This window comes from Chamaea fasciata, unplaced genomic scaffold, assembly GCF_029207755.1.
Source record: "Chamaea fasciata isolate MVZ Bird 193981 ecotype frontalis unplaced genomic scaffold, bChaFas1.0.hap1 SCAF_21, whole genome shotgun sequence".
NCBI classification, from domain to species: domain Eukaryota; kingdom Metazoa; phylum Chordata; class Aves; order Passeriformes; family Sylviidae; genus Chamaea; species Chamaea fasciata.
The window spans coordinates 416,097-439,758 of record NW_027094106.1 but is presented as its reverse complement, the minus strand read 5'-3'; the positions used below and the strand labels follow the sequence as shown (position 1 = coordinate 439,758).

Here is a 23,662-nt window from a genome sequence, read left to right as displayed (position 1 = left end):
ACACTCCTTAGGAATGGGCTCAGAGATCTGGGATTCAGGTGGGATGGCAGAGTCCTGCACACTATGAGAGGTGACTTGTAGCCACACCCAGATGCGACAGAGACTGCCAGACCCAGTGACAACTCCCCCCACACAGGACACGTCCAGGTGGGTCTTACACCCGTGGCAGTCAGCAGTGAATTTGCTGTCTTGATGGTGACTTGCCTATGCTGTCTGGGCTTAGGCAGATGTGACACACAGCTGATGGCATTGGGTTCAAGAGGTGACACATCTGCACATCTGGATGGGCTGGAGAAGCTGCTCAAAGCAGGTGACTACAAAGTGGTGTCTGATCGGAGCACTGAAGACCCCCCATGGTACCTCCCCTGGAGAAGGTGGCTCCAGGCACGTTCTCTCAGCTGCTCCATGGCCACAAAAGAAGCAGCACGTGTGAGATGCCAAATGCCACCCCCACGCTGCAACAGGGAGGCACCAGCAGTGGGACTGAGAAGCTACTGCCACACACGTTGGGAGGCAGGATCTGTCCGAGGTGCTCAGCGATTCGGGCATCATCAATCCCTCTTGGGTTTGGGATCAACAAACCTTGCTCTGCAGTGGGTCAAGCATTGAGTGGGGCTGGGGAGCAGGGCCAGACAGGTGTCCCCCAGGGTGGCCCAGTGGCTTTCCCCTGAGCATCACTAACACTGTGCAGCCTGATGTATGGATGTGATCTTCATCAAAGACACAGCATGGCAGGGAGGAGGCAGGGAGAGACAGAGCACACGCCTGCCTGTTCCACGCGCTCAGGGATGGCAGTGCCTTGCTTGGCTGTTAAGTGTTATGCTGTGAAGTCCTGTTGCCAAGGATCATACCAACCAACCTCTCCCTCGCTGCCTGCACCACACTCTGCCTCTTGCTCCGGGCGTGCTGCAGGCGGGGCCCAGCCCTTTTCAGAAGAGGGTTGTTCCCATCACGGTGTGTCCGGGAGGTAGCGAGGTTTCGCTCGGAAGGTGTGCGACCGTGCCTGGGAAAGAACCAGGCATCCTGGGGCAGAGCTGAGCATCCCCCGGGCAAAGTCGGGCATGCCCGGGGCAGAGATGGGCATCCTTGCAGCAAATCAGACATCGTGGGGCAGAGCTGAGCATTCTCGAGGCAGAGATGGGCGTCCCTGGGGCAGAACCGGGCATCCTGGGGCCAGAGTCGGGTATTCAGGGCCAGAGCTGAGCAGCCCTGGGGCAGAGCCGAGCCGGGGCTCGGGCCGGTGCTGTCCTCAAATCCCCATCCCGGCGGCGTTCGGGGCTCCGAGGCTCTCCGGCCCCGGTGCGGGGGGAATGCGGTGCAGGGGGATGCGGGCTCAGCGCGGCCGCCCTCCCCCCCACTCCGCCTCATCAATAGGCACCAGACCCCGCTCCCGCAGCGTTGCCGTGGAAACCGGCGGAGCCGCCGCCATTGGCGGCCCGGGGCTCGGCGCGGCCCCCCCGGGGTGCCCAGCCCGGCTCCGTATTGATGACACGGCAGCGGCTGCGCCGGGGGCTGCCCGGGGCCGCGGCGAGGGGCTGGCAGCTCCCCCGGCCCCTCCGCTACGTCATGGGGCCGGGGGCGGCGGGGGGCTGAGGGCAGCTGGAGCAGCCTCCGCACGGGGAGCCGCGGATCCGGGCGGGGACGGAGCCATTCCCGGTGCGGGACGGAGCCAGCCCCGGTGCGGGGATGCTGTTGCTGCGGCCGCCCCCGGCCCCGGCCCCGCCGCGGAGGAGCGCGGCTCGGGCTGCTCCCGCCGCCGCTCTGATGCCTTCGGCTTTCCCTTGCCGGCTCCCGACGCCCCGGGCAGCCCTGTCCGGTGCGGAGTGAGCCCAGCCCTGCCCCAGCCATGCAGGAACCGGAGCGCGGCGTGCCCAGCGCGGCCCCGGGGCAGAGCGGTGCCCCCGCCGCCTCCGCCCGCCCGGACCTGGACATGCGTGAAGGCGCGGGGGGTGACACGGCCGGCTGCCAGCTGTCCCGGGGGTCGGAGCGGGACGGAGCACCCCAGCCCCGGGAAGAGTCCTCGGGAACCCCCCGCGTCCCCCCGCCGGACCCCCAGCGGGTTCACTCCGCACCGGAGCTCGTCAGGCCGCTGCGAGCGATGGACCGGACAGACAGACCCCCCCAGGTAAGGCGGGGATCGGGCTGTGTTTGCTCTTTCTGGGGGAGAGGAGGGGGAATGTCACCTCGGTACGAGACGGGCACGGGGAATTGGGAGCGCGGGGCTGTGGCTGAGCCACCCACAAAACCATCCCCGTGGGGCTGGCACCTGCCACAGCCGCTGCCACACACCCGCGTGAGAGAAGGGAGCCTTTGCTGCCCTTCAGCAGGGGTTTCCAGCTGCCTCTGCCCTGGAAGACGCTGGAGCTGGTGCGGGGTCTTGCCGGAGCCCTGACGGGGCCGGCGCTGGGCAGAGCCCACCTGGAGCAGGCACAGCCCTGCACCAGCCAAGGCTGAGCCATCCCTGCGGCATCTCCCCGTTCCCGCAGCATCAATGGCTCTGCAGGTAGTGGCACGGAAATGATTCACTGCCACCCTCTTCCAGAGCATCCCCTCTCCTCTCTGGGGAGCTCTGGAGGGCTTGGGGGACCTCCACTGCAGGAGGAACCAGCCCCTGCGGGCAACACCCGGGCACCTCGGGGCAGTGCAATGCCCGGCCACTGCAGCATCTCCCTAAAAACAGCCCAAAAGGCTTCCTCAGGGTCTCACTGCCTTGATCTAGGTCACAGAAGTTCATCGGCTCACCCTGTTTAGGACAGCTTACCACCCTTTCCCATGGAGAATATCAGTCATCTTCCTGGGGTCTCCTGGGATCTGGGGAAGCTCTGTGGTGCTTTTAGAATAGGGGAGAAAACGGCTCTTGACCTTTTCTTCTTGAGCACAGGGAAGAAGAGCTAACCAGTGCTGTTCGGGCTTTAGCCAGGGGCGTTTTGAGCAAGGCTGTGCCGTGCTGCTGAGCCCAGCTGGAGAACAGCCTGGAGCAGCCTGCCGGAGAAACGGCGCCCCCGGAAACCCACCGAGGGAGAACATGATTTCACTCCAGCACAGTTTGTTAAGGGTCTGTTCTGAAGGGCTGCTTCTCGTGACGCTTTGGAAAAGACCACGTTGAACCTTGGTCTAACTCTGACCGCAGCCCTGGCTGTGCCAGAAGCACCGCAGTCAAAATATGGGACAGCAGAATGGGATGGATTTCTGCTCCCACTCCTCTTTTGTATCCCAGGAGTCCAGTCGGTTGTGCCAGACTTACTGTCTTCAGAGAATCCTGGAATGGTTCGGGTTGGAAGGGACCTTACAGACCTTCTCATTTCAGCCCCTGCCATGGGCAGGGATACCTTCCACTAGACCAGCTTGCCACAAGCCCTGCCCAGTGTGTCCTGGAACACTTTCCTTTGGGAGAGCCGGCTGGCAAGGGAGGGAGTAAGTGCTGTGTCCTGGTGGGAGCCTGGGTGGGAAGGCTGGGATTGGAGGCAGGGCAGGTGACTGGTTCAGAGGGGTGTTTGTGGGTGCTCCAGCAGCTGAACTGCACCTGTGGGGTGGGAGCTGTGCACCAGTTCTTGCTGATCCCCTGCAGTGGGTCCCCCCCACGGGAGTCTATGGAGGTGACTGCTGAGCACCTGCCATCCAGTTTGCCATGGTCCTTGGGCTGCACTGAGTGTTTCCCTGTGATCCTGGAGGCTCCTGGCCGGGTGTGAGCCTTCCCATGGCATTCTGGCAGCACTATGGTAGTACCATCATAGCACCATGTACTGGGGCAGCACTGTGGTGGGACTGGTGGTGCTGTGATGTGCTCTGGTGCCAGAGTGATGGTGCTCAGCTGCATCATGGCAGTGCCACAGTGGCACCGAGATGTCATTGGGGTGGTGCTGATGGTACCAACTGATGTTGATCTCCAGAAAGGTTACCCTGTGTTTTCCTGGGGGGGGGGGGGGGGGGGGAGGGGGGCGGGGGTAGAAATCCAGCAGTTTCTCCTGGAGCCAAGTGGCTTTAGGGATGTGAAAGGCTCCCAGTTCAGCTCCTGGAGGGAGCTCAGTGCTGCTGTCCCCAGCAGACAAGTGCTGGTGCTGCTGGGCTGTAGACTGACACCCTCCAACCTGGGGACAAAGTGCTGTGTTAGAGCTGGGGCCAAGACAGGATTGCACAGCTCCCCTCCAAAGCTTTGCTGCTCCTGGCCGGGCTGGGACACACCCTGTGTGTGCCGGGCTTCCTTTAGGACATTTGTCCTTGGGATGTCAGAGCTGCATTATGTGAACAGGACAGCTGCCTCCAGGGAGTCCTCTCCTGGTGTGGGGAAGAGCCTCCTGAGGGCTCATTGCTGACAGAGTTGATTAAAGATGTTGATTTTATGACAAAGCTCTTGCTGTGTGTCCCAGCCTCTGCCACCACTGCTCAGCCATTCCCGCGGGAACAGGCTGTGGAGAGGCATTAAGACTGTCTGTAGGTCAAGTTAATCTTGACATTCTTGCCTGAGTCTCTCCTGAGTGCAGTGTGGAGAGCTGTTGTCCTTCTTCCATCTGGGAGCTGGCAGAGGAACTCTGGAGTTAGGGAGGTGGGACAAGGGGACACACTTGGAGCCTCCCATCCAGTCCCTGCCCCCAGAAGGCTCCAGAGATGGAAGAGGCTGATCATGTCCTGACCAGGCAAGTGTTGAGTATCTCCAGGGGCTGGGATTCCATCAGAGGAATGTTCTCCATAGCCTGGTGGGAATTTTCCTTGTTGAGATTTGTGCCCCCGTCTCTCCATCCATTTGTCACGTGTCCCTGCATCCTGCAAGGCACTGCAGGCTTTCCCAGCTCCTTGGCAGAGCAGTGTGTCCCACCATGGCCCCACTGGATAATGCTGTCTGGGGGTTGTCACAAGTGTGTCCTTCCTCCTGGGTCTTTGGAATTGCCCTGGTCCTGCTTCCCAAAATTTCTGTGTGGACATGAGACATAAGAAATTACTTTCCTGCTGAGAATCTCCAGGCGCTGCAGGGGTAGGAACCCAATCCAAATAGCGAATATCAGAAGAGAAAAATGTTGTCTGTGTAGGAAGAATGGGGTTAAAGTGGCACAGATACAGTCTGTCTGGAAATTGGAAAGTTCCCAGAATGCTGTCAGATGGATTTTGGAGCACTTCCACAAGAGCTCAGTTGCCTGCATCTCCCAGGGGATGCTGCTCCAGTGGGATCTGCTTTGGTCCTGGAAAACTCGGGGTGGTTTTGGAGTAGGTTGCTGAAGGGAAGGCTCCCTCCTGGTGCCCTACAATGGACAAAGGAAGAGGTTCAAGGTGGTTCACTTCCTGCACATTCTCTGCATCCTTCCTTTCCAGGATTACTCATGTCCCCAAGCTCCCCAGATCACTCATGGAAGGGATGAGCTCAGCAGCTGACCGTTCCCTGTTCCATCCCTGAACCACACAGGCAAGGGGCACAGTTAGGGTGCTCTGAGCTGGTTCTTGTGACTTCTTCTCAATCACAAGAGGTTGCTTTGGATTTGAATTTCTTAAAATCCAAGCCTCAGCTTCCCTTGAGGTCATGTGGAGCTGAGAATGTTCAATAAATCCGTAAACCCAACTGAAAATGCTTAAATCAAGGAGCCCTCCAGTGAGTAGGAAAATAGCCACAAAAACCTGTTGGTCCCAGTGGAGTTTAATAAAACAAAGCAGAGACACAGGAAGAATTATAAAATGCTGGTAAATATTCTCCCCATCAAGTGCTCAGGCCAATCTGCATTTAATGATAAGCTCATAGCCTTTTGCAGGAATTTGTGGTCTTTCAAGAGCTTCAAATTTTCCACTGGCAAAGCTGGTAAGTTTTTCATTTAGTGTCTGAGGGTGTGTAGAAATGCACCCTTGACTGGGAAGGGTAGGTCAGCAGAATGAAAGATGCCAGTAGGACAGGGAGACCTTGGGCAATGGAGCCAGTTCTTGCCATTTCCTGCAATCCCAATTAGAATATTGTATTCCATCATGCTCAAAATCTGAGTAAATTAATTTTCCTTGGCTTGGCAGTGCTCAGCCTCATGCAAATGCCTTAGTGCTGTTTGCTGCAGCACTGTGGATGGCGACCTCAGGCAGCTGTCTGCCAGGAAGGGCCAGTGCCTCTCTATATGTAGGAATGAATGGATAACAAGGCAAAGTGAGACTAGGAAGGGGAAGGCAATGCTCATTTTAGCTCTTTTTCTGATTAAGCTCATGCCTTCTGTGCAAAGACACGTGCAAATGGCTTGGCCAGGTCACTTGTGTGGGACGTGGAGGGTGAGAGACACCAAGCAGTGCCTCCTCACTGTGTCCTTGGCTCCTCTGGGCTGGTGGAGATAAACCAGATTTGGGACAGGGCTGTCACACCATGTTGCTGTTGGCCATTGCCAGACTGTGACCAAGATGAGCAAGAACACTGATCCCAACCTAGAATTACAAAATCCAAAGTGGTTTGGGTTGGAGGGACTTTGAAGCCCATCCAGACCCACCCCTTGCCATGGCCAGGGACACCTTCCACTATCCCGCTTGGAGGTTGCTCCAAGCCCTGTCCAACCTGGCCTTGGACACTGCCAGGGATCCAGGGGCAGCCACAGCTCCTCTGGGCACCCTGTGCCAGGGCCTCCCCACCCTCACAGGGAACAATTTCTTCCTATCTAATCATGCCATAGCCTGGGCAACTAGAACAGGTTTTTAGCTGATGTCACCCAAAAGAAAAAGGTGTTCTTGGCCCCTGGGAATCTGCCAGTGATTTGGAAAACAGGAAGAAGTGGGTGAGACACTGCAGTGCAGATTTCTGGGCAAAAACTGACTTGTACATATGAAATATGCCCCTCAGCTGATGTGCTGATGCTAGGTGGAAGAGCAAATATACCTCTTCAGAGCTGAATATTGTGAGGATTTGAGTATTTCCACTTAATCAAAGCACACCTGTGATCATGGATGTTGCTGCTGAGGTTCTGTGGTGAGAAGGAGAGTTGGTGTTGACTTTGCAAGCCATGATCCTCTTAGAGGGCTTTGGCTCTTCTCTGCGGGCGGGGAATTCACTGAGCTGCAGCTCAGTGGCTTCCCAGGGTGAAGGCAGAAGTCTCATGCCTTTTTTGGGAGTGTCTCTTTGGATTAGAGTTTCTGTTACAGGAAAGATGAGATATCAGAGAACAATCATCCCTACTCCAGTCATCAAATACCAAACCTGGAAAGAACTAAATTTTATCATTCTTCTACAGGGCTTTTGGGGGTTTTTGCATGTTCACAAAATAGAATTATCTGACACACGGCATTAAGAGAGAGTCCAGATGCTCCACAAAGACCTCAGAGTGGTCTGGGCCTGAGCCTTCAGTACTGGGAGCTCCAGACGGACCTCTGCTTAGAGCTAAGCAACAAAAAGCTCCAAAAATATCTTATAGTAAGCCAGTACCCATGTTTTAGCTCAAATGATTGCAATGTGCATGAGTACACAACAGCAGAGTTTGCAAAGTCTTTCTGTGTTTGCACTGAAGTTTTTCACACATTGCCTCCCACACCTACATTTTGCATTTTTTTTTAATATAGTTGAAATACTGTTGCCTGAGCTACTTCTCTGCAGATTCAATTATTTGTTCAGCAGCACCCAGAAAATTCTGCAGTGGGGGAAAAAGCTTAGCTGTCTTGGCTTCAGAATGTTACAGCCTGACCATGTTTTATGGTGCACAGCCTGTCTTCCACACATTCCCCATGTGGGCAGTGAAACAGCAATGTCCCCTGAGTGAGGATGGAGCACAGTCCTGCTTTACCTGGAGTGGAACTTGGCCAAATCATTCTGGAAGCTGGTAAGAGGCAAGGGAGACACTTGTAGAGCAGTGTTCAAAGGCCAGTTGGTAGAACAGGCTTTGTACCTTTTTTCACCTTAGAAAATGCAGTTATCTTTCTCACAAAGTGTGTAGGGAACAAAGACCCTGCAGGGGACACAGCGGTGGCCAGGGGTGACACAGTGGCCTAAGAGCAGGAGGGTGATGTTCCTGTACTTGAGGAGTGTTGCACAACCTGGTGCTGCTGCAGGTTATCTGCTGGATCAGCTGCAGTTTGTGGGCGCACGCAACCTGGGATTGCGAAACACTTTGTGATTAACATGGAGAGAGCTGGGTCACAGCTGGGGAAAGCCTGTCCAGGGCCACACAGGCCTTGTCATGCCTCTGCTCCAGGCGGGTCGTGGCCATCTGGAAGCAGGAACACGTCTCCATAGCCCACTGGAGAGCAGGGCCAGGAGCAAACCAGCCAAACAAAAGAACTGGCGATACCAGCAGTGTTCAGGCAGATGAGAACCTGCACCCTGAGCAGGTTTTCTGCCAGAGTCCCCCATGGCTTCTCCAAACCCTCCATTCCTCATAATTCCCTGCCCTATTTTCTGCCTGATGGTGAAGGATGAAGAATCACATGTGCAGCATCTCAGGAGCCACCTTCCCAGCAGCCATGGGGTATTTCAGTGTCATTTTCTCTGATCTCCTTGCAAATCCTCCTGTCTTTTGGATTTGCTGTCAAAGGTGAGGAATTGTGCCGCATTGCACCCTGGACCCGGCTGCAGCCTTGGATTTTGGAGAGCTGATCCTCTGCCTTGGGAGTTTATTTTCCACTCACATTCCTCCCTGTCTCAGTTTTGCAGGAACATTAATTTCTCCCTGGCTGGGAGGCTGGAGAAGCTGAGCTCATCAAAGGACAGTGAGCCAGGGCCATCAGAGCTACTGAGCTGATTATTCTTCTCCTGGAATAGCTGGGTTTGTGTTCCTGGGATTCATAATGGTGCTTCCACAGAGGGTTTGAAGATAGAGAGGACCTGGTTTTGTGAGACTCCAATTTTAGCTGCATCTCATTTTAAACACCTAGTCAGGAGCATATGAAGAGCTGGCAAGTGGTCAGAGGATGTACAGGAGAGAATATCTGGGGAAATGCAGAGAAACAGCAAATGTATAGTGACTGCTCCCCTGAATATTCCCTCAATATCTTCCAATTCATGGCTCCAGCACTCCTCATGCTGGAGGCAGGATTTTTTGAAGTTAATAGCCTTGGATGGATTTTTTCTTCCGTGAATTTGTTACATGGGGTGATGAAAATCAGATGAACGAGGAAATCACATAAATGAGGGCAAGTAGTAGGCTGGAAGAGGGATGGGCAGCAGGAGAAAATGCTGACTGATGGAAAGGGGAGTTGGCAGCACACAGGGCTGTGGGGAAGTGCCCTAAAGGCAAAGGCACAACAGAGATATTTGTGTCTGAAACCAGGAACAGTGCAAAATGCAGGAAGGAAGCAGGACAAGCACAGTGGGACACACTGCCTGTCAGAGGAGTGGCAGGATAACCAAGCTTCATCCCAGGCACGTCTCTTACTTCTCTCATACCTTTGGCAGCACTGTCCCTGTTCCCTGGGTGGGGATGTGCTGGCTGCTGGCTGTGCCGGCAGTGGCAGCACTGGGGCTGGCTCTGCTCACTGACCGAACAGGAGGTGAGGCTATTTTTATCTTGCTTTTGACATGCAGTGAGGGCACTGCAGAAGAGCAGACTATGGAAAATAACTTTGTCCTGTGAGGTGGCTGATCCCCTTGAAACTGTCTGGAAGAGGAGAAAATAGATTGGCAATGACAGGCTTCATTTTCAAGTGAAGAGGATTGAGGAACTAATTACTAAAGTCAAGTGGAATGAACAGCTGAAGGGCTTTGACATGGTGAAGGCTTGGGGACAATGATTTTGAATGAAGGAGAGGTGGTGGATTTAATATATCCAAGATAGCAGGAGAGCTGGAATAGCTTCACCTGAGAAATCACTCTGCAAGGTGTCTGCAGAGGGGGATTGTGTTCAGAGGTGGTTCCTACAAGGCAAACCCAGAAACTGGACCCTGGATCAGCTGCAGATGGAGAAGTCAGGGCATCTTGAAATTGTCAGTGGTTTGTACACCTTCAAATTGTGTGTGGTTTCTACACCCTCAAATTAGGTTTGTTTTGAAATCAGCTGTGTGCCTGCCTGTTTCCAAAGGCTACCTGAGACCTCCTGCTCATGGGGCCACCTGGTAAATTCCTCCTCCCTGTCTGGCTTTCAGCATGGATTTCAAAGTAAGGCTGTGTTTAGACTTTGGCTGTTCCCTGGGGCTGGCTAGGAGAGCACTGGGCCGGTGGGTGCCAGGCCATGCCATGGTGCCCGCACAGCCCCAGCCGCATTGCAGAGCACAGCTGCAGGCAGTGCTTGGCTGATTTACTGTCCCCCAACAGCCTCCTGCAAGTTTCTGCAGGACTTTAAGGACTGTGCTGGATGCTGGGTGCTCCAGAGGGATTTTGCCTGTGTGACCCATTTAGCAGCCTGGCTGGGCGCTTCTCCCTGCAAAAACCACTGCAGCTTTCCAGTGCATTTGAAGCTTTCAGGTGAAAAAGCAGCAGTTTTCTGGCAACTGCCATGCTGAGGCTTTTCTTTACTGTTTTCAATGAATCTTGGAGAGACTTTGGGCTCTACCTGCCAAAAGAGATGACAGATCATGTTGATACCCCTGTAACAGAGGCTTTAAAGCCATGTGCCTGCTGCTCTCCTCCCTCAGCATCCCTGCTGTTCTGCTCCTGCCTTCTTCTCATTTTAGAAACCTTCCCTGTGGCAAAATACCACGTGACTTGCATTCATTTTTAGGTTAATTTTTTGGTGGCCAAGGATGCTCCTGATCAGGGGAATGTGGCTGCCTGGAGACCCTCTCTGCTGCCCCATGGTGTCAGCTCTGCCTCAGCTCATGGAAAACCTCCCTGACCGAGGAATGCATTTGGATTCCAGCTCCTGCTGACACTTCTGTATGTCTTAATCTGGATGAGTCACTTTGGGGGGAGCCTCTGTGTCTCTTCTCCCTAACAATTTCTTCCAGCTCCCCATGAAAAGCACCATGGGAGCCCTGAGTGCAACCAGCAGCGAGGCTGCGCTGTGCAGCAAGGGATCCTTAAGGAACTGCAGAGCAGTTGATAAATTAAAAGCCATTTCATTATAGGAAATGAATGTTTAATGAGCGTGGGATGACGTCTAGACAGCCCTTTGGTTCCAGGCTCTCCGTGGTCTTGGAGGAGGGCTCAGCTGATGCAGCCAGCAGTGGCTCAGGGCCAACAGGAAAGTTTGGCAAAGCTTTTGTGGCAGTGAGGTCCCCCTGTGGGACAGACATCCTGGCACAGCAAGGATCTCCTGCCTTCACATCTTCTTGCTGCTGCTGTCCCTTGTGCCTCTCTGGGCAAAGCCCCAAGGAGCTGTGGCCACAGAGGGACGTGCTGGCACAGGGGAGGCTTGGCCCCATGCCTGGCCCCAGCCCGGAGCACACAGCCACACTCTCCTGCTAGATGGCACCTTGCCTGAGGAGGCTGCAACATCCACACAATGGGAATGGACATGCCAGCCTTTGCCATGTCATGGGCTCTGGAGTCATGACACAAAACCTGGGCTGAGCTGGGGACAGCCTGGCATGGTGGGGGTGAGGGGGTTATAAGCCTTTGCATCCTGCCCGGAGGAAATTATTTATGGCTACAGAAATGGGGTTTCAAGTGCAGAAATTAGAATGTAGGTCCCCAAACTATTCCCATGCCATGCTGGAGGTGCTGATTGTCCCCTACTGAAACCCCATGCTGCTGATGTCATAAGTCCTGGCTGGCTGGTGGGGGAGGCAGGAGCACATCTGATCCTCCTCAAAAGCTCTCCTGCTCCCATCCCAGTGCAGAGGCTGCTGGCTCACGGTGCTCACCCTGTCTCAGGGCAAAAATAGACAAGAATATTGAGGCCTCTTGGCAGTGGCAAGTTGATGGAAATAATGCACTTTTTCTTCATCACAGGGCTGCCTGCTTGGCTCTGGGGGTGGCAGCAGGGGACCAGCCTGAGGTGCTGCCATGCACAGCCCAAGAGATGCTGGTAGGACCCCTCTCTCCATGAACCCACCCTGCTTTGTCCCCTCTTTGTCACTGGCAGTGTCCCCTGTGTGGATTCCCAGGCCAAGGAAGTGCTTTGCTGTTCCTGGAGCTGGTGATGGGGGAAATGGTCTCTGGGACGCCTCACTGTCCCTGTAAAGCTGCAGGGATGGGACTGATGCTGCAGGAGCCGGTACTGGACACAGAGCTATGCACATGGCTACCAGGGGAGCTTCTTGGCATCCCTGGGATGCTGGGTTCAGAGATTTCCTTTGTTCCTGGGCCTCCCCTGACCATCCCTTGGAGCAGCCCTAAGTTTTTGGAGAGCAGGAGAGGGCACCCAGGTTCTGCAGTGTGATGTCCCCAGGAACAGTGGCCTGGAGTGCCTAAGAGGAAAAAAAAAAATGGAGGAAGATGTATTCTTGCTTTCCCACGTGTAGGTAGCAGTACAGTCTCCTTCTGTGGGGCATTTCACTCCAGCTTTCGCAAACCCTGGTATTTCTGTGGGGAGGGTGAGCATCTACAAACCACTCTGCCAAAAGCCTGTCAGCTTGTGGCACATCATATTCTGGTGTCTCAGAGGGTTGATGGGACTGGGGACAGCATGTGAGGCTGATGGGAAGGGCTGGGTGTCATCCGATTTTTTTGTTGTTGTTGTTTTCAACCTCCTTCAGCTGTGTTTTCCCTCCCTGTTTTGTCAAGGCATTTCCATACAGGTGTGAGAGGTTGGGAGAGCCATGGGCATGGCACCATGCTGGGGAATTCAGTGGGAGGGGACTTTGTGGAACTGGTCTCCTGCCCTATCTCTACAATGGACACAATGGAGAAACAAGAATTGCTCAAAAGTGTAATGAGTTTTAGCTAGTCTCAGACCTCCTAGACCTGAACTCTTGTCTGAGCTCTTGCTACTCAGAAAGCTTGGGCAGCATTCCTGTGGAAGTGAGGGATGTTTCCCTCGTAACTTTGGCTGGAAAACTGCAGGGCAGAGCTGTGCACACTGGGAAGGTCACGGCCTTTCAGCGGAGACCTGTTGGGCTCTGGGAGCGGGTCCTGCAAGACCTGCCTGGCTGCTGGGAAAACATGTGGCTGGATCTTCCCGAGGCACTGCCATATGGCAGCTGTGAAGCAATAGCTCAGCTCCAAGCTTTGCTAACGCCCAGAAATCCTTGCTGGGAGCCGGCTCCGGTAGCAAGCCTGCGGTGAGCTGCTCTCGGCAGGAAGCAGCAACCGCAAAACTCTATATACAGCTCTCGGCAGAGCTGCTGCTGCTGCTGCTGCTTTTGAGGTGGCAAAATGAAGGTGGTGTTTGCAAAGAATCTTGCATGTCACGTTCTTCTGGAGCCAAGGCTGACACAGAGAGGAAGATCTGGGGTCTGGCTCCTGCGCACTCTCCTGGGCCAAATGTATGCTGGTGTTGGGAAGAGGTCGAGGAGTTCTGGTTGCCTCTGAAGCCATGTGGTGCTGGAGGCCACTGGGTCCCTTAGTCATGGGGAGCAGCACACATGTCTGGGGTACCAGGGGTTGTATTCTGACTGCTTGGGGCCTACTGGCTCTGCCTGTGTTTCAGCTGAGCCAGTTTGGATGATGCCATGGCTCAGGACAACAGAATGGTCTGGGCTCTTTCCCTGGGTGTAAGTTTAAAGAATTCTTAAAGCTATGGAGATGGCGGCTGTCACCCTTGGGATGGCCTCAAAGACCAGTTGTCCCCCAGTGGACATGTACTCCTTGCCTCCTCCTGAAATCAGCCCCCACATCCCACCCTTTGCCACCAGCACCCTGACCCTGCCAGCCACTGGCACAGTCAGGCTGGGCTCACCACGGGGCTGGGACTGGTGTGAGGCTGTGGCCCCTCTACCACTGCCCGTGGTGAATCCCTGTGGTCTTGCAGGACCTGCAGTCCCTGCCGCAGGCAAGTGAAGCCCTGCCTTGCCTCTCGGTGCTGTTTTGCAGAGTGGGGCTGACTACAGCTTCCTTGTGAGCCAGAACACAAAGCTCCTGAGTGCACTGGAGGACCTGCGGCACCGCTGCTCCAACCTGGCTGAGGAGAACAGCTTGCTGGTGAGCAGGAGATGCTGTCGTGGGATGCCCTGTGGAGACGAGAGTCCTGGACACAGAGAGCTGCTGTCTGCTGCGAACTCTTAGAGATCACAGAATCACAGAACATGCTGAGTGAGAAGGCACCCACACGAATTATTGAGTCCAACTCCTGGCCCTGCAGAGAACCATCCCCAAGAGTCACACCATGTGCAGGACTATTGTCCAAATGCTTGTTGAACTCATGGGATAATCTGGGCAGGGCCAGAGGACAAAGAAGGTCTAGGTGCTTTGGGTCCCCTGGGTGCCTTCATGCTGCAGCCGTCAGCTGGAGCTGGACCCTTCCCCGCAGTGCAGAGCAGGGCTGGGCAGGGGAGGGGAAGTCACTCTTGCTTCCTCTGGAAAAGCAAAAACACTGATTCACTCAGCCTTGGCTCTGGGTGACAGTGCAGCACTGCCCCCTGCTCCCATGACAGCCCAGCACAAAGATCCTCCCCAGCTGCACCCCAAAGCCAAGCCAGGCTGACACAGCCTGGGCCATCTTCCTTCTGCCCCCTCCCTCATCCCTGACTCCCCAGCTGGACAGCCAGGACTCTCAGGAAAGAGGGGATATTCCCCTTCTGCATCCTCCCCGGAGAGCATCACCCCTTACCCAGCCCTGCAGTGTGGGGGGTGCAACCCAGCCACACTGGGCAGATTTGATTGCTCAGCATTTCAGATTTATATTACCCCACCCAAAACACATATTTTAGATCATTTTCTTACACTAAAAGCATAAATTCAGCATGATCTGCACCTCGAGGGGTTTTCCCTTATCAGTCACCTAGATTTTAGTGAAGCACAAGCCTGTATGTCAAATTTGACTCTCAAAAATCAGCCTCAGCCTTCCAGCCCAGGCACCCGTGGTGCGCTCTCACAGGGGGAAGGAGGGAAATAATCATGAGGATCAGTCGACATGACATTTCTGCTGATGTGAAAAGACAGCACAACACATCTGGGTTCGACCTTGGGAGAAGGAGCCATTGGCAAGTGGCAGCTTATTGGAACAGACAGATAACAAATAAAAGGGATTAAGAGCGAACAGAATCAATAGGAAAAAAAAGGGAAATTTGCTTTGCAAATATCATAAAGTCCTTTGTCTCCTTCTCCTGCTCATGCTTTGGTGTCAGAACAGGAAGGACACAGATAAGCTTGCTGTGGTGGTGCAGTACAAATCCTCAGGGATGTGTTGAGTCCTGTAGTCCTGGGGAAATAAACTGAGAGGACTCTGGAAGAGAAAGCCCAAAGGGTGGGTGGCCAGGATACTCTGATGCTGGAGACATGTTGAGTCCTAGCAGAGCCTGCAACTGGGATGTTGTGGATGGAGAGGAACCATGTGGGATGGTCTGGGGTGGGGTGAGGGGCATCTCATGGGGACTGAGAGGTCACATTAACAAAAAATACCAGGAAAACACAGATTTTGGGGACTGGAGAGGCAACAGAGATTGGGATAGTTCTAGCAGAATAGGCCAAGCCCTGGCTGGGAAAAGGTCTGTGTGCCCTACATAGGTCAGGTTGAGGCAGGGATGTTGGCTCCTGAACAAAGGCTTCACCTCCAACTTCTCCTTCTGCTCTCCAGCGCAGGAGCTGCTTCCCCCAGACAGAAGAGAAGGTGAAGCACCTGAAGAGGAAGAATGCAGAGCTGGCGGTGATCGCCAAGCGCCTGGAGGAGAGAGCCCGGAAGCTCCAGGAGGCAAACCTCCGAGTGGTAGGTGCCAGGACCTGCCGCAGCTGGGGAGCTGGACTGGGAGAGCATCTCACGCCCAGGACCTTTGGGTTTCTGCTTCCATTGAGCTAGAAAGACCTTTCCTTTCTCTTTTTATTAAACCTACAACAAACATGCTTTGCATGTCGTAGTAGAGCAAGAACCACCAACCCCAGCCACCACTAGCTTCTCTACTCCTCTTGGAGGCTAGTTTGAAGGATCTCTTCCTGCTTGGTTTCTTACTGTAAGGTTATAGTTTAAAGTAATTAACTCAGCTTTCCTTGGGCAAGTCATGAAAATAATTCATCTGACTTCATCAAATAGAAACAGGAAGGATTTGAATAAGAAAAGGAGTGCGGTGAAGCAAAACAGGAAGGGGTGAGAGGCAGCTCTGTCCCATCCACACCTCGCTGGAAATGCTGCACAAGCCACAGGGCTTCTGCTTTTTCCAACCCAACAGCAGCTTGTTGTGAGCCCTGGAGTGTGTGACATGGTGCAGCAGCAGTGGGAGGTGGCTGTAGGGTATGGCATCTTGGGCACACCTTTCTGAAGAAAAGCAGGGATTGTGATGGGGAATTCAAGTCATTTAGGATAGAAAGGAGGAAGTGAAAGCTGTGCTGGAGAGAAGGTAGGGGGATTTCCTGGCACTGCTGCCCTCTCTGTCCCCAGGCACTGTGTCGCCCCTCTGTCACAGGGTTTTGGTACTTGCAAGGCAACAGATGGACTTGTCAAATACTATGTTAAGAGAAACCATTTGACATACTATGCAGACCTTTCAGCACATATACAAATACTGTTTTATTTGTTTCCCCAGTGAAACTTTGGGGTGGAGACAGTTTAGGACCTGTGCAAGTCCTAGAGAACTGACTTGCTGGGCTCCTGTGCTGGCCCAGGTGTCCTGACAGCAGCAAGTGCTGGGATGGCTGAGCCTTGTGGAGGGTGGGCTGGAGGTAGGACCAGAGAGGGGGCCCTGAGAAGCCAGGGTTAATTTGGCACGAAGTCCCTCCAGTGCTTGGTACCCAGGTCCTGTGGAGCCAGGGCCACACAGCTTCTGCACATGCATGAGATGCTTGGGAAGACCTGGGGAAGAAAACTATGCACAGAGGATTCCATGTGCCTGATCTGGCAGAAGAGGATCCCCTTCCCAGATTGTCAGGCTTTGTGCAGATGAAAATAGCTGGGCACAGAGAGGTAGAGTTAGATAAACCCAGGGACTGGATGTATCCCCACTGCCCATAGGGCTGGGGTGAACAGAGAGTTTGAGCTGCCCCTTCATCCAAGTCTGTGGTGCTGGTACCCAGTGGGAGAGCCAGCTTCAGGGATGGGGACACCCCAGGGACACTGTGCTGGTCAGCCTCAGCTCCTGCCTGGGCAGAGCCTGTACTCAGCCAGTTGCCTGTTCCTGCCTGCCCTGCTCCCCCCAAGCACACTGCCATCCCCACCTTATGCTTTCCTCCCTCCCAGGGAGCATGTGAACTCAAACTGATTTTCCTCCAGTCCTGCTTTTCTCCCAGTCCTCCCCAGCTGCACTGGCCCTGGCTGGGCTCTCCTTAGCCTATGCCTTTCCCTCGATCTTCTGCCCATCCATGCTGAAGCTCTTTCCTGCTAGAAACCCATGGAATATCCGTTTCTCTTCTTGATTTCGCCACCTCTGTCCTTGATACCATGCTATAGTTGATCCCATGCTCATCTTTCCTTCCATCCCCTCCTCTCTGCTGCCTTCTCCTGTCTTTTTCACCTCATCTTGGTTTTCTCTCCTTCCCTCCCCACTTCTGCGCTGCCTGCAGCCCCTGTGCTGGCTGTACCTATTGAGTACCTTGTCCTTCCCACCTCTTCTTTGAGCCACTTTTCCATCCAGCCTTTCCTCTTCTACTTTTCTATAGGTCTGTCCTGCTCCTCTGTCTGTCTGTCCATCCGTCCGTCCGTCCGTCCTTTTGGGCCAGGCTGCATTTTTGACAGTGCTCCCTTTGCGTGGTGATGGGGTGGTGGTTATTGAACACCAAAGGGTGGTGGAGTGGTGTTAAGGAACATCAAAGGGTGATTGGGTGGTGGTTATTGAACACCAAGGGGTGATGGAGTAGTGGTTATCACGCACAAACCCACCTCACTGCTCTCTGGTGTAGGTAGCTGCTCCAGTGCCTCTGAAGGGCTCCAGCCTGGAACTGTGCAAAAAAGCATTTGCCCGCCAGCGTGCGAAGGACCTGACAGAGCAAGCCAGTGCTCTCCTGGCAAAAGACAAGCAAATTGAAGCTCTGCAGCAGGAATGCCGGGAACTGCAGGCTAAACTCTTGGCAGGAAAGGTGAGACACTTTGGGGGACATCACTCCGGGCCTGGGTACAAGCGCAATAGCTGTGATGGAAACCAGGCTCTGGGAAGTGGTGTGAGGGAAATTAGTCTCAAGTGGAGGCTGAAAATAGGGGAGGGGATTTGATGTGTGAGCTGAATGGGACACTTTGGGGAGTATGTGGCAGAGACTGTCCAGATCTCTCTAGAAGAGTGTGTTGGGGGACACCCAGCTTGTCCCTCCATCAATTCATGGATCTGAGCTGCCATTTCCAGCAGTGACTTAAATTCCTTCCCTGGAAACCCCCAAGAAGCCACAGACACAGGGTGACTTTTCAAAGGGCTGAACTGCAAGCAAGATGTAGAAGCAGGGCATTCTTTTAAAGCGTTTCTTTGAGAAGCCAACCAGCACATTCCCAAAAACTTGTCTAGATCCCAAGCCTCGAGCTGCAGCTTTCTGAGGAGTCACAGCCACCATGAGACTTGTGATAACTTAGTGCCTCCTGACATGTTTATGACGAAGGCTACAAATGACCAGGCAGGGCTGGGTGTTCATGAAACCATCCCCAGTGCTGGTGTCTGCTCCTGGGCTGGTGATCTGCATTTCCCTCAGTACCAGCACAGGCCATGCCAGTATAAATGGTGGGATAAAGTGGTAATTCAGCTCATCCCGAGATCTAGGACTGGTCAGGTGTGTCACTTCTGCAAAGCTCTTCTCTGTGATGGCTCTGAAAGAAGCCTCTGCGGACAGCTGGGGCTGGGTGAGATGGTTCCCACTCCAGATGACTAAAGCAACCTGTTCTGGGCATCTCAGTTGCATCTTTGAATCCCAAACTGGATGCTTGCAGTTTAGGTCAGTTCAAATCTCCAGAGGACCTCAGTAACACTTGAGCCCATGCTGTTTTCTCCCTGTTTTGCTAATGCAAATGTGGTCAAATGCCACCCTACCTCCCTGCTCCCAGCCAAGCTGAACACTTGCATTTCTACCTGTCTTAATCACGTGGTATGTAGGTGACAAACACTTCCTAACTGAAAACAGCTTTATTTTTGTCCCTGAGCTCCCCATATGTTCAGTTTAACTACAGGTTTGAAGGTGTATTCTCAGTCTTTCCCTAATGTAGATCTAGTCAGGATTAGTACAGTGGGGTGTATTTGGTGTTTGTACAGAGCTGCTCCATTGATCTTTCCTGGCATCAAACCACGGGACAAACTTATCCAAGTCTTTCTGTGCTCTGCAGTGCCAGCAAGAAGCTTCCTTCCCATTCCTTTGATTTCTCATCTCAGGCCCCCATAGAAAGGGGAACAGACCCTTTCCAAAACACTCTGATTTTCCTAGCAGAGTGTGCTGGGCAACCTTAACCTGCTAGGGACAGGAGAGTGACAGATTGCAAAGGACTGTGACAGAAATGGGAGAGCAAGATTCGTTCCTGTCCAAGAAAAAGCACAGGGGTACAACCCCCACGGCTGACAAATTCAGTCACTGCCTTCCTAGGCTGACCTGGGTGACCACCGTGTCCCGGAAGGTGACCCTGTCTGTGGCACCAGCAACCAGGACATTGGTGCCTGAGCAAGGAATCCACAGAAAAGAGAGCAATATAGATCATTCTGTCTGATCTTGTTTTTCCCATTTCTCTTCCAAGCAAACCGCTCATTAAATTTTAATTTCCAGCTACTTAAAATTCCAAATTCCCCTAATCTGTCTGCAGCATGCAAAATGCATTATGCCAGTGAACGGTGTTTTATACAGAGATATGATGTGCACGCTCAGAGTTTGTAACCAAATCAATTTTAATCTTGGGTATTTAAATCAGTGGAAATTTTTCAGTAGCTATGAAATGGATCTACTCAGTTTCCTCGCAGTAGCAGGACTCACAACCTGCACCCTGGGCTGCAAATACATTGGCCTTGTTTTGCAAAATCAGGGCTCTTAGGATAGAATAAAATAATTTCCTGAGATCATACTCCAGTGATCTGCTTCCAACCAAACCCCGGTTCCAGCTAAATCCAGGCCGCAATTTCTTGCAGCATAGATTCTTGGAAGTGGAAGACTGGGGGCAACAGCTGCAGGGGATGGGTATAATAGAAGCTGAGGGGAGGACTGAGCTTTTTTCCTACTCCCTTGTTCCCCCAGCCTCCAGAGGCTGGCTGTTGGGAATAGCTGTTTTTTTGTGGTGAGGGAAGGGAGAATTTATACATAGCCCCAGCCAATTCTGTTTAAAGAACTACTACACTGATAGCCTGAACATGGGTCTGGCACAGAGGGGGTCCAGCTGCTCACTTCTTGAATCTATAATCAGTTCCCATTAATGCTGCTTCAGTTTCCCCCTTGCAGCATGAGAGTAACCATGGTTCTCTCCACAAATTGCATTTATAAAGCATGCACTATTTTTAGGGCAAATAAGAAGCAAACAGGGAAGTAGATTAAATTTGTCCTGTATACCAACTATGTCTTGAATTCTCTGGCTTAGCAGCTTTCCAGGGGAATGAACAATGTCTCCTCCAGCACCAGATTTTTAAAGACAGGTTTTCGTAACCTGATTTCGTACATATGGACATGCTGGTACATGTTTCTTCAGCTTCTTGAAATCTGGAAACCTTTGAAGAATCAAACAAGCTGGTGACATATTCTCCTCGGTTTTGTGAGAGTCAGATTTTGCTGGTTTCCTTCAAAAGCTGCTGTGTTTGGGTCGTGAGTGGATGGGAGTGACCCCTTGTGCTACAGATAGGTGTCCATCACACATACTGTCTTGACAGGGGAGAAATTCCTAAAAGAATGTTAGGAAACCAAATATTATCCTGAGGAAGAACTGACCAAATCCCAGATGTTCTTCATTCCTGCAACCTCTCAAATCCCAGTGCTTGCCAGCACTCACACCAAGGAATAAAGAAAACGGAGTGAGCTCTGGTTTGGCTGGGCTGTGAAATGATATCCTACCACGCTCCCTGCTGGCATGTGCTGAGATGACGCATGCTTGGAAAAGCCCGGCACATCATGCTGGGAGAGCTGCAGGAGCATTACAGGCTGGGTTTTATCTGCACAAGGAAGAATGTATTTGCATAAAGGATGTAAAGTGAGTTTTGAGGCTTTGGAGACCCAGGAATCAGCCATGTGTGTGTGCCACACTACCTGGGTTTTTCCAGCCTCTCCTCTTTTGGGTTTGCATGTACAATGTGATATATCCCACCTTTTGGATCTTGTCAGTGCCATGGTTGGTTTCCTACAGGATGACCCTCGCTGCATGAACGTCATCGAGTTTGACCGCCTGCTGCGGGAATCCCAGCGAGAGGTGCTGCGGCTCCAGAGGCAGATTGCACTCAAGAATTTCAAGGAGTGCCTGCTTTCCTCCAAAATGAGCTCAGGCAGTGCCATGCCCAATGCTGCCATGCATCTGGGACCAACAAATTCCTGCCTCAAAGGTGCACCTCGACCGAAGGAGCCCTTGGGAGACCCAGCGCTGGGAGGGAGAGCTCGCAGGGAGGTGAGACAAGTGGGTCAGCGATCGGAAAGTCTGGCTATTTAATTACTTAGTTAATTGCTGTTCTTAGGGAACTTCACTTGGAGAAGGCGAGGGCTGTGGTTCACATCCGCTGCAAATAGGCACAGTGCTGGTTTCCAAAGGAACGGATTCCAGCACCAGGTCTCAGGGTGAGGAGGGACTTGGATGCTGCTGGCAGCCCACAGCAGCACAGGGACACTGAGCCGTGCCAGGAGTTCAGTTCTGCTCATTTTCCCTAGCACAGGCCTCCCGTGCTGTGTTTATCCACCTAGGAAACCAGGTAATGTTTCTTCTTTAGAGAATCATGGAACAGTTTGGATTGAAGGGATCTTAAAAGTGCATCTCATTCCACTCCCTGCCAAGGGCAGGGATACCTTCCACTATCCCAGGTTGCTCCAAGCCCTGTCCAACCTGGCCTTGGACACTGCCAGGGTTGGGGCAGCCACAGCTTCTCCGGACAATCTGTGCCAGGGCCTCCCCACCCTCCTAGCCGGGAATTCCTTCCCAATATTTCATCCATCCTGCCCTCTGGCAGCGGGAAGCCATTCCCTGTGTCCTGTCCCTCCATCCTTTGTCCAAACTCCTTCTCCAGCTCTCCCGGAGCCCCTTGAGGCGCTGGCAGGGGCTCTGAGTCCCCCTTGAGCCCTCTCTTCTCCAGGTGAACATCCCCAGCTCTCCCAGCCTGGCTCCAGAGCAGAGGGGCTCCAGCCCTCAGAGCAGCTCCGTGGCCTCCTCTGAACTCCGTCCAACATCGGCCCCCCGCAGCCGGAGGCAGCTCCAGGCAGTGTCACCAGAGCAAAGGGGCAGAATTCACCGTCGCCCGGTGTCGCCGGGGCCCGGTCCGGTGCCGCCGCGCCCCGAGGCGCCGGGGCTCCGCCGCCCCTCGGCCCGCAGTGGTTCAGCCCGACAGATCCGGGGCGGCCTCAGGGCGCCGCCCCCGGCGCGGCCGCGCAGCCGCCAGCTGAGGCCGGGCCGGGGCCCGACGGGACTGCGCTGGGCCGGGGCCGGGCCGCGGGGCCTCGGACGGGGCCGCGCCGTCGCCAGGTAAGGCTGGGCTGTGCCGGGCGGCCGCGAGGCCCCGCCGGGGAGCGGCTTCGCCGAGTGCGGCGGGTCGAGGCGGTGTCTCTGCGGGGCCGGGCCGCGGGTGCCGCTGTGATCCCCCCCACCCCCGGGGCGGAGGGTCAGGGATCTCCGAGACGCGGGCTCAGGACGATTTGGCTTCTGGGGGCTCTGCCGGTTTCTTCCCGTGTTTTCAGTGTGATAGAATCCCATATCCCCCCGTGGGAGATCGGGCTGCGCAGCTTCCCCCTACCTTCCCTCCAGCTGCTGTCGTTTATTTTCCCCCGGCTCTTACAGCAGATGCATTGAATATTTATTCCTTGTGCGCCTCCTCCAAGTCACTCCTGGATCTATAAACCCCTCTCCTTCAGCCTTTTTTTTTTTTTTTCTTTTTGTTTTATTCCAGTCTCTTCCATTATTCAATGTTCATCGTTTTTGTCTCCCTCCTTTGTGTGTTTTCTCTGTCAGCTTTATGTTGGGGAAGCAGCATGGAGCAGCATCCCGGACGCTGTGGCATTGATTTATATGATAGCACAATGAAGTTTTCTCTTCCTTTCCCAAAAGATCTCTTTACCTTTTTGTCTAAGCACTTTTTATTAAGCCATCATTAGTTTCTGTAATCACTCGGTGTCACGAGGCCCTCATCACTGTTTGTCTCTGCTACATCAGTACGTGCAGAGCACAATTCCTGCTCCCTCTTTCAGCCCTCTCATTTTTACTGAGTATTTACCCAAGAGAAAATCCTCACTCGCCCCGTGGTGGCTCTGTGTCTACAGACACCTGTTAAAGGACTGCAGCTGAATGTCTTCTGAGCACCCAAGCAGGTTCCTACTGGGTCTCCCTCACCCAATTACTTGCTGACATCTTTAAAAAACCTCTTTATAGATCTGTGAATATGTTTCCCCTTGCCACAATGTGAATTTGTTTGGGTTTTTTTAAAGTATTTGTCTTTTACGCTATTTCTATCAGTTTGCTCAGAACTGGTGTCAAATGTACTCATCTGTCTTTCTACAGATGTCTACTGAAATATGCTTAAAACTCTGGAACACTCTTAAAGCATGGCATTTGCCATCTGTCAGGTGTTATGTGTTAAGGCAGTGTTGGAGAAGTGACTTGCTGCACGTATTGATTCCCACTCTGTTCCCTCTGAAGTGAGGGATTCGGTTCATGCCAAAGGGGTTTTTGAGCCCTGGGGTGAATATTATGTA

General features: G+C 53.5%; 1 protein-coding gene across 11 annotated transcripts in view; it reads left to right on the top strand.

Annotated features, from left to right (window-relative positions):
* The first annotated feature begins 1,830 nt into the window (after nt 1–1,830).
* TSPOAP1 (TSPO associated protein 1) overlaps nt 1,831–23,662 on the top strand; it is a 67,484-nt gene continuing 45,652 nt past the window's right edge. For 10 of the 11 annotated variants that reach the window (XM_066202259.1, XM_066202266.1, XM_066202263.1 and 7 more), the window contains exons 1-5: nt 1,831–2,125; nt 13,787–13,894; nt 15,489–15,621; nt 17,742–17,914; nt 21,123–21,377. In XM_066202259.1, coding sequence (XP_066058356.1) covers nt 1,847–2,125; nt 13,787–13,894; nt 15,489–15,621; nt 17,742–17,914; nt 21,123–21,377 — 948 coding nt within the window. In that variant the 5' untranslated portion in view covers nt 1,831–1,846. Of the gene's footprint in view, nt 2,126–13,786; nt 13,895–15,488; nt 15,622–17,741; nt 17,915–21,122; nt 21,378–22,361; nt 22,440–23,662 lie in introns of those variants that run through there. The other variant, XM_066202268.1, reaches the window with a different exon arrangement.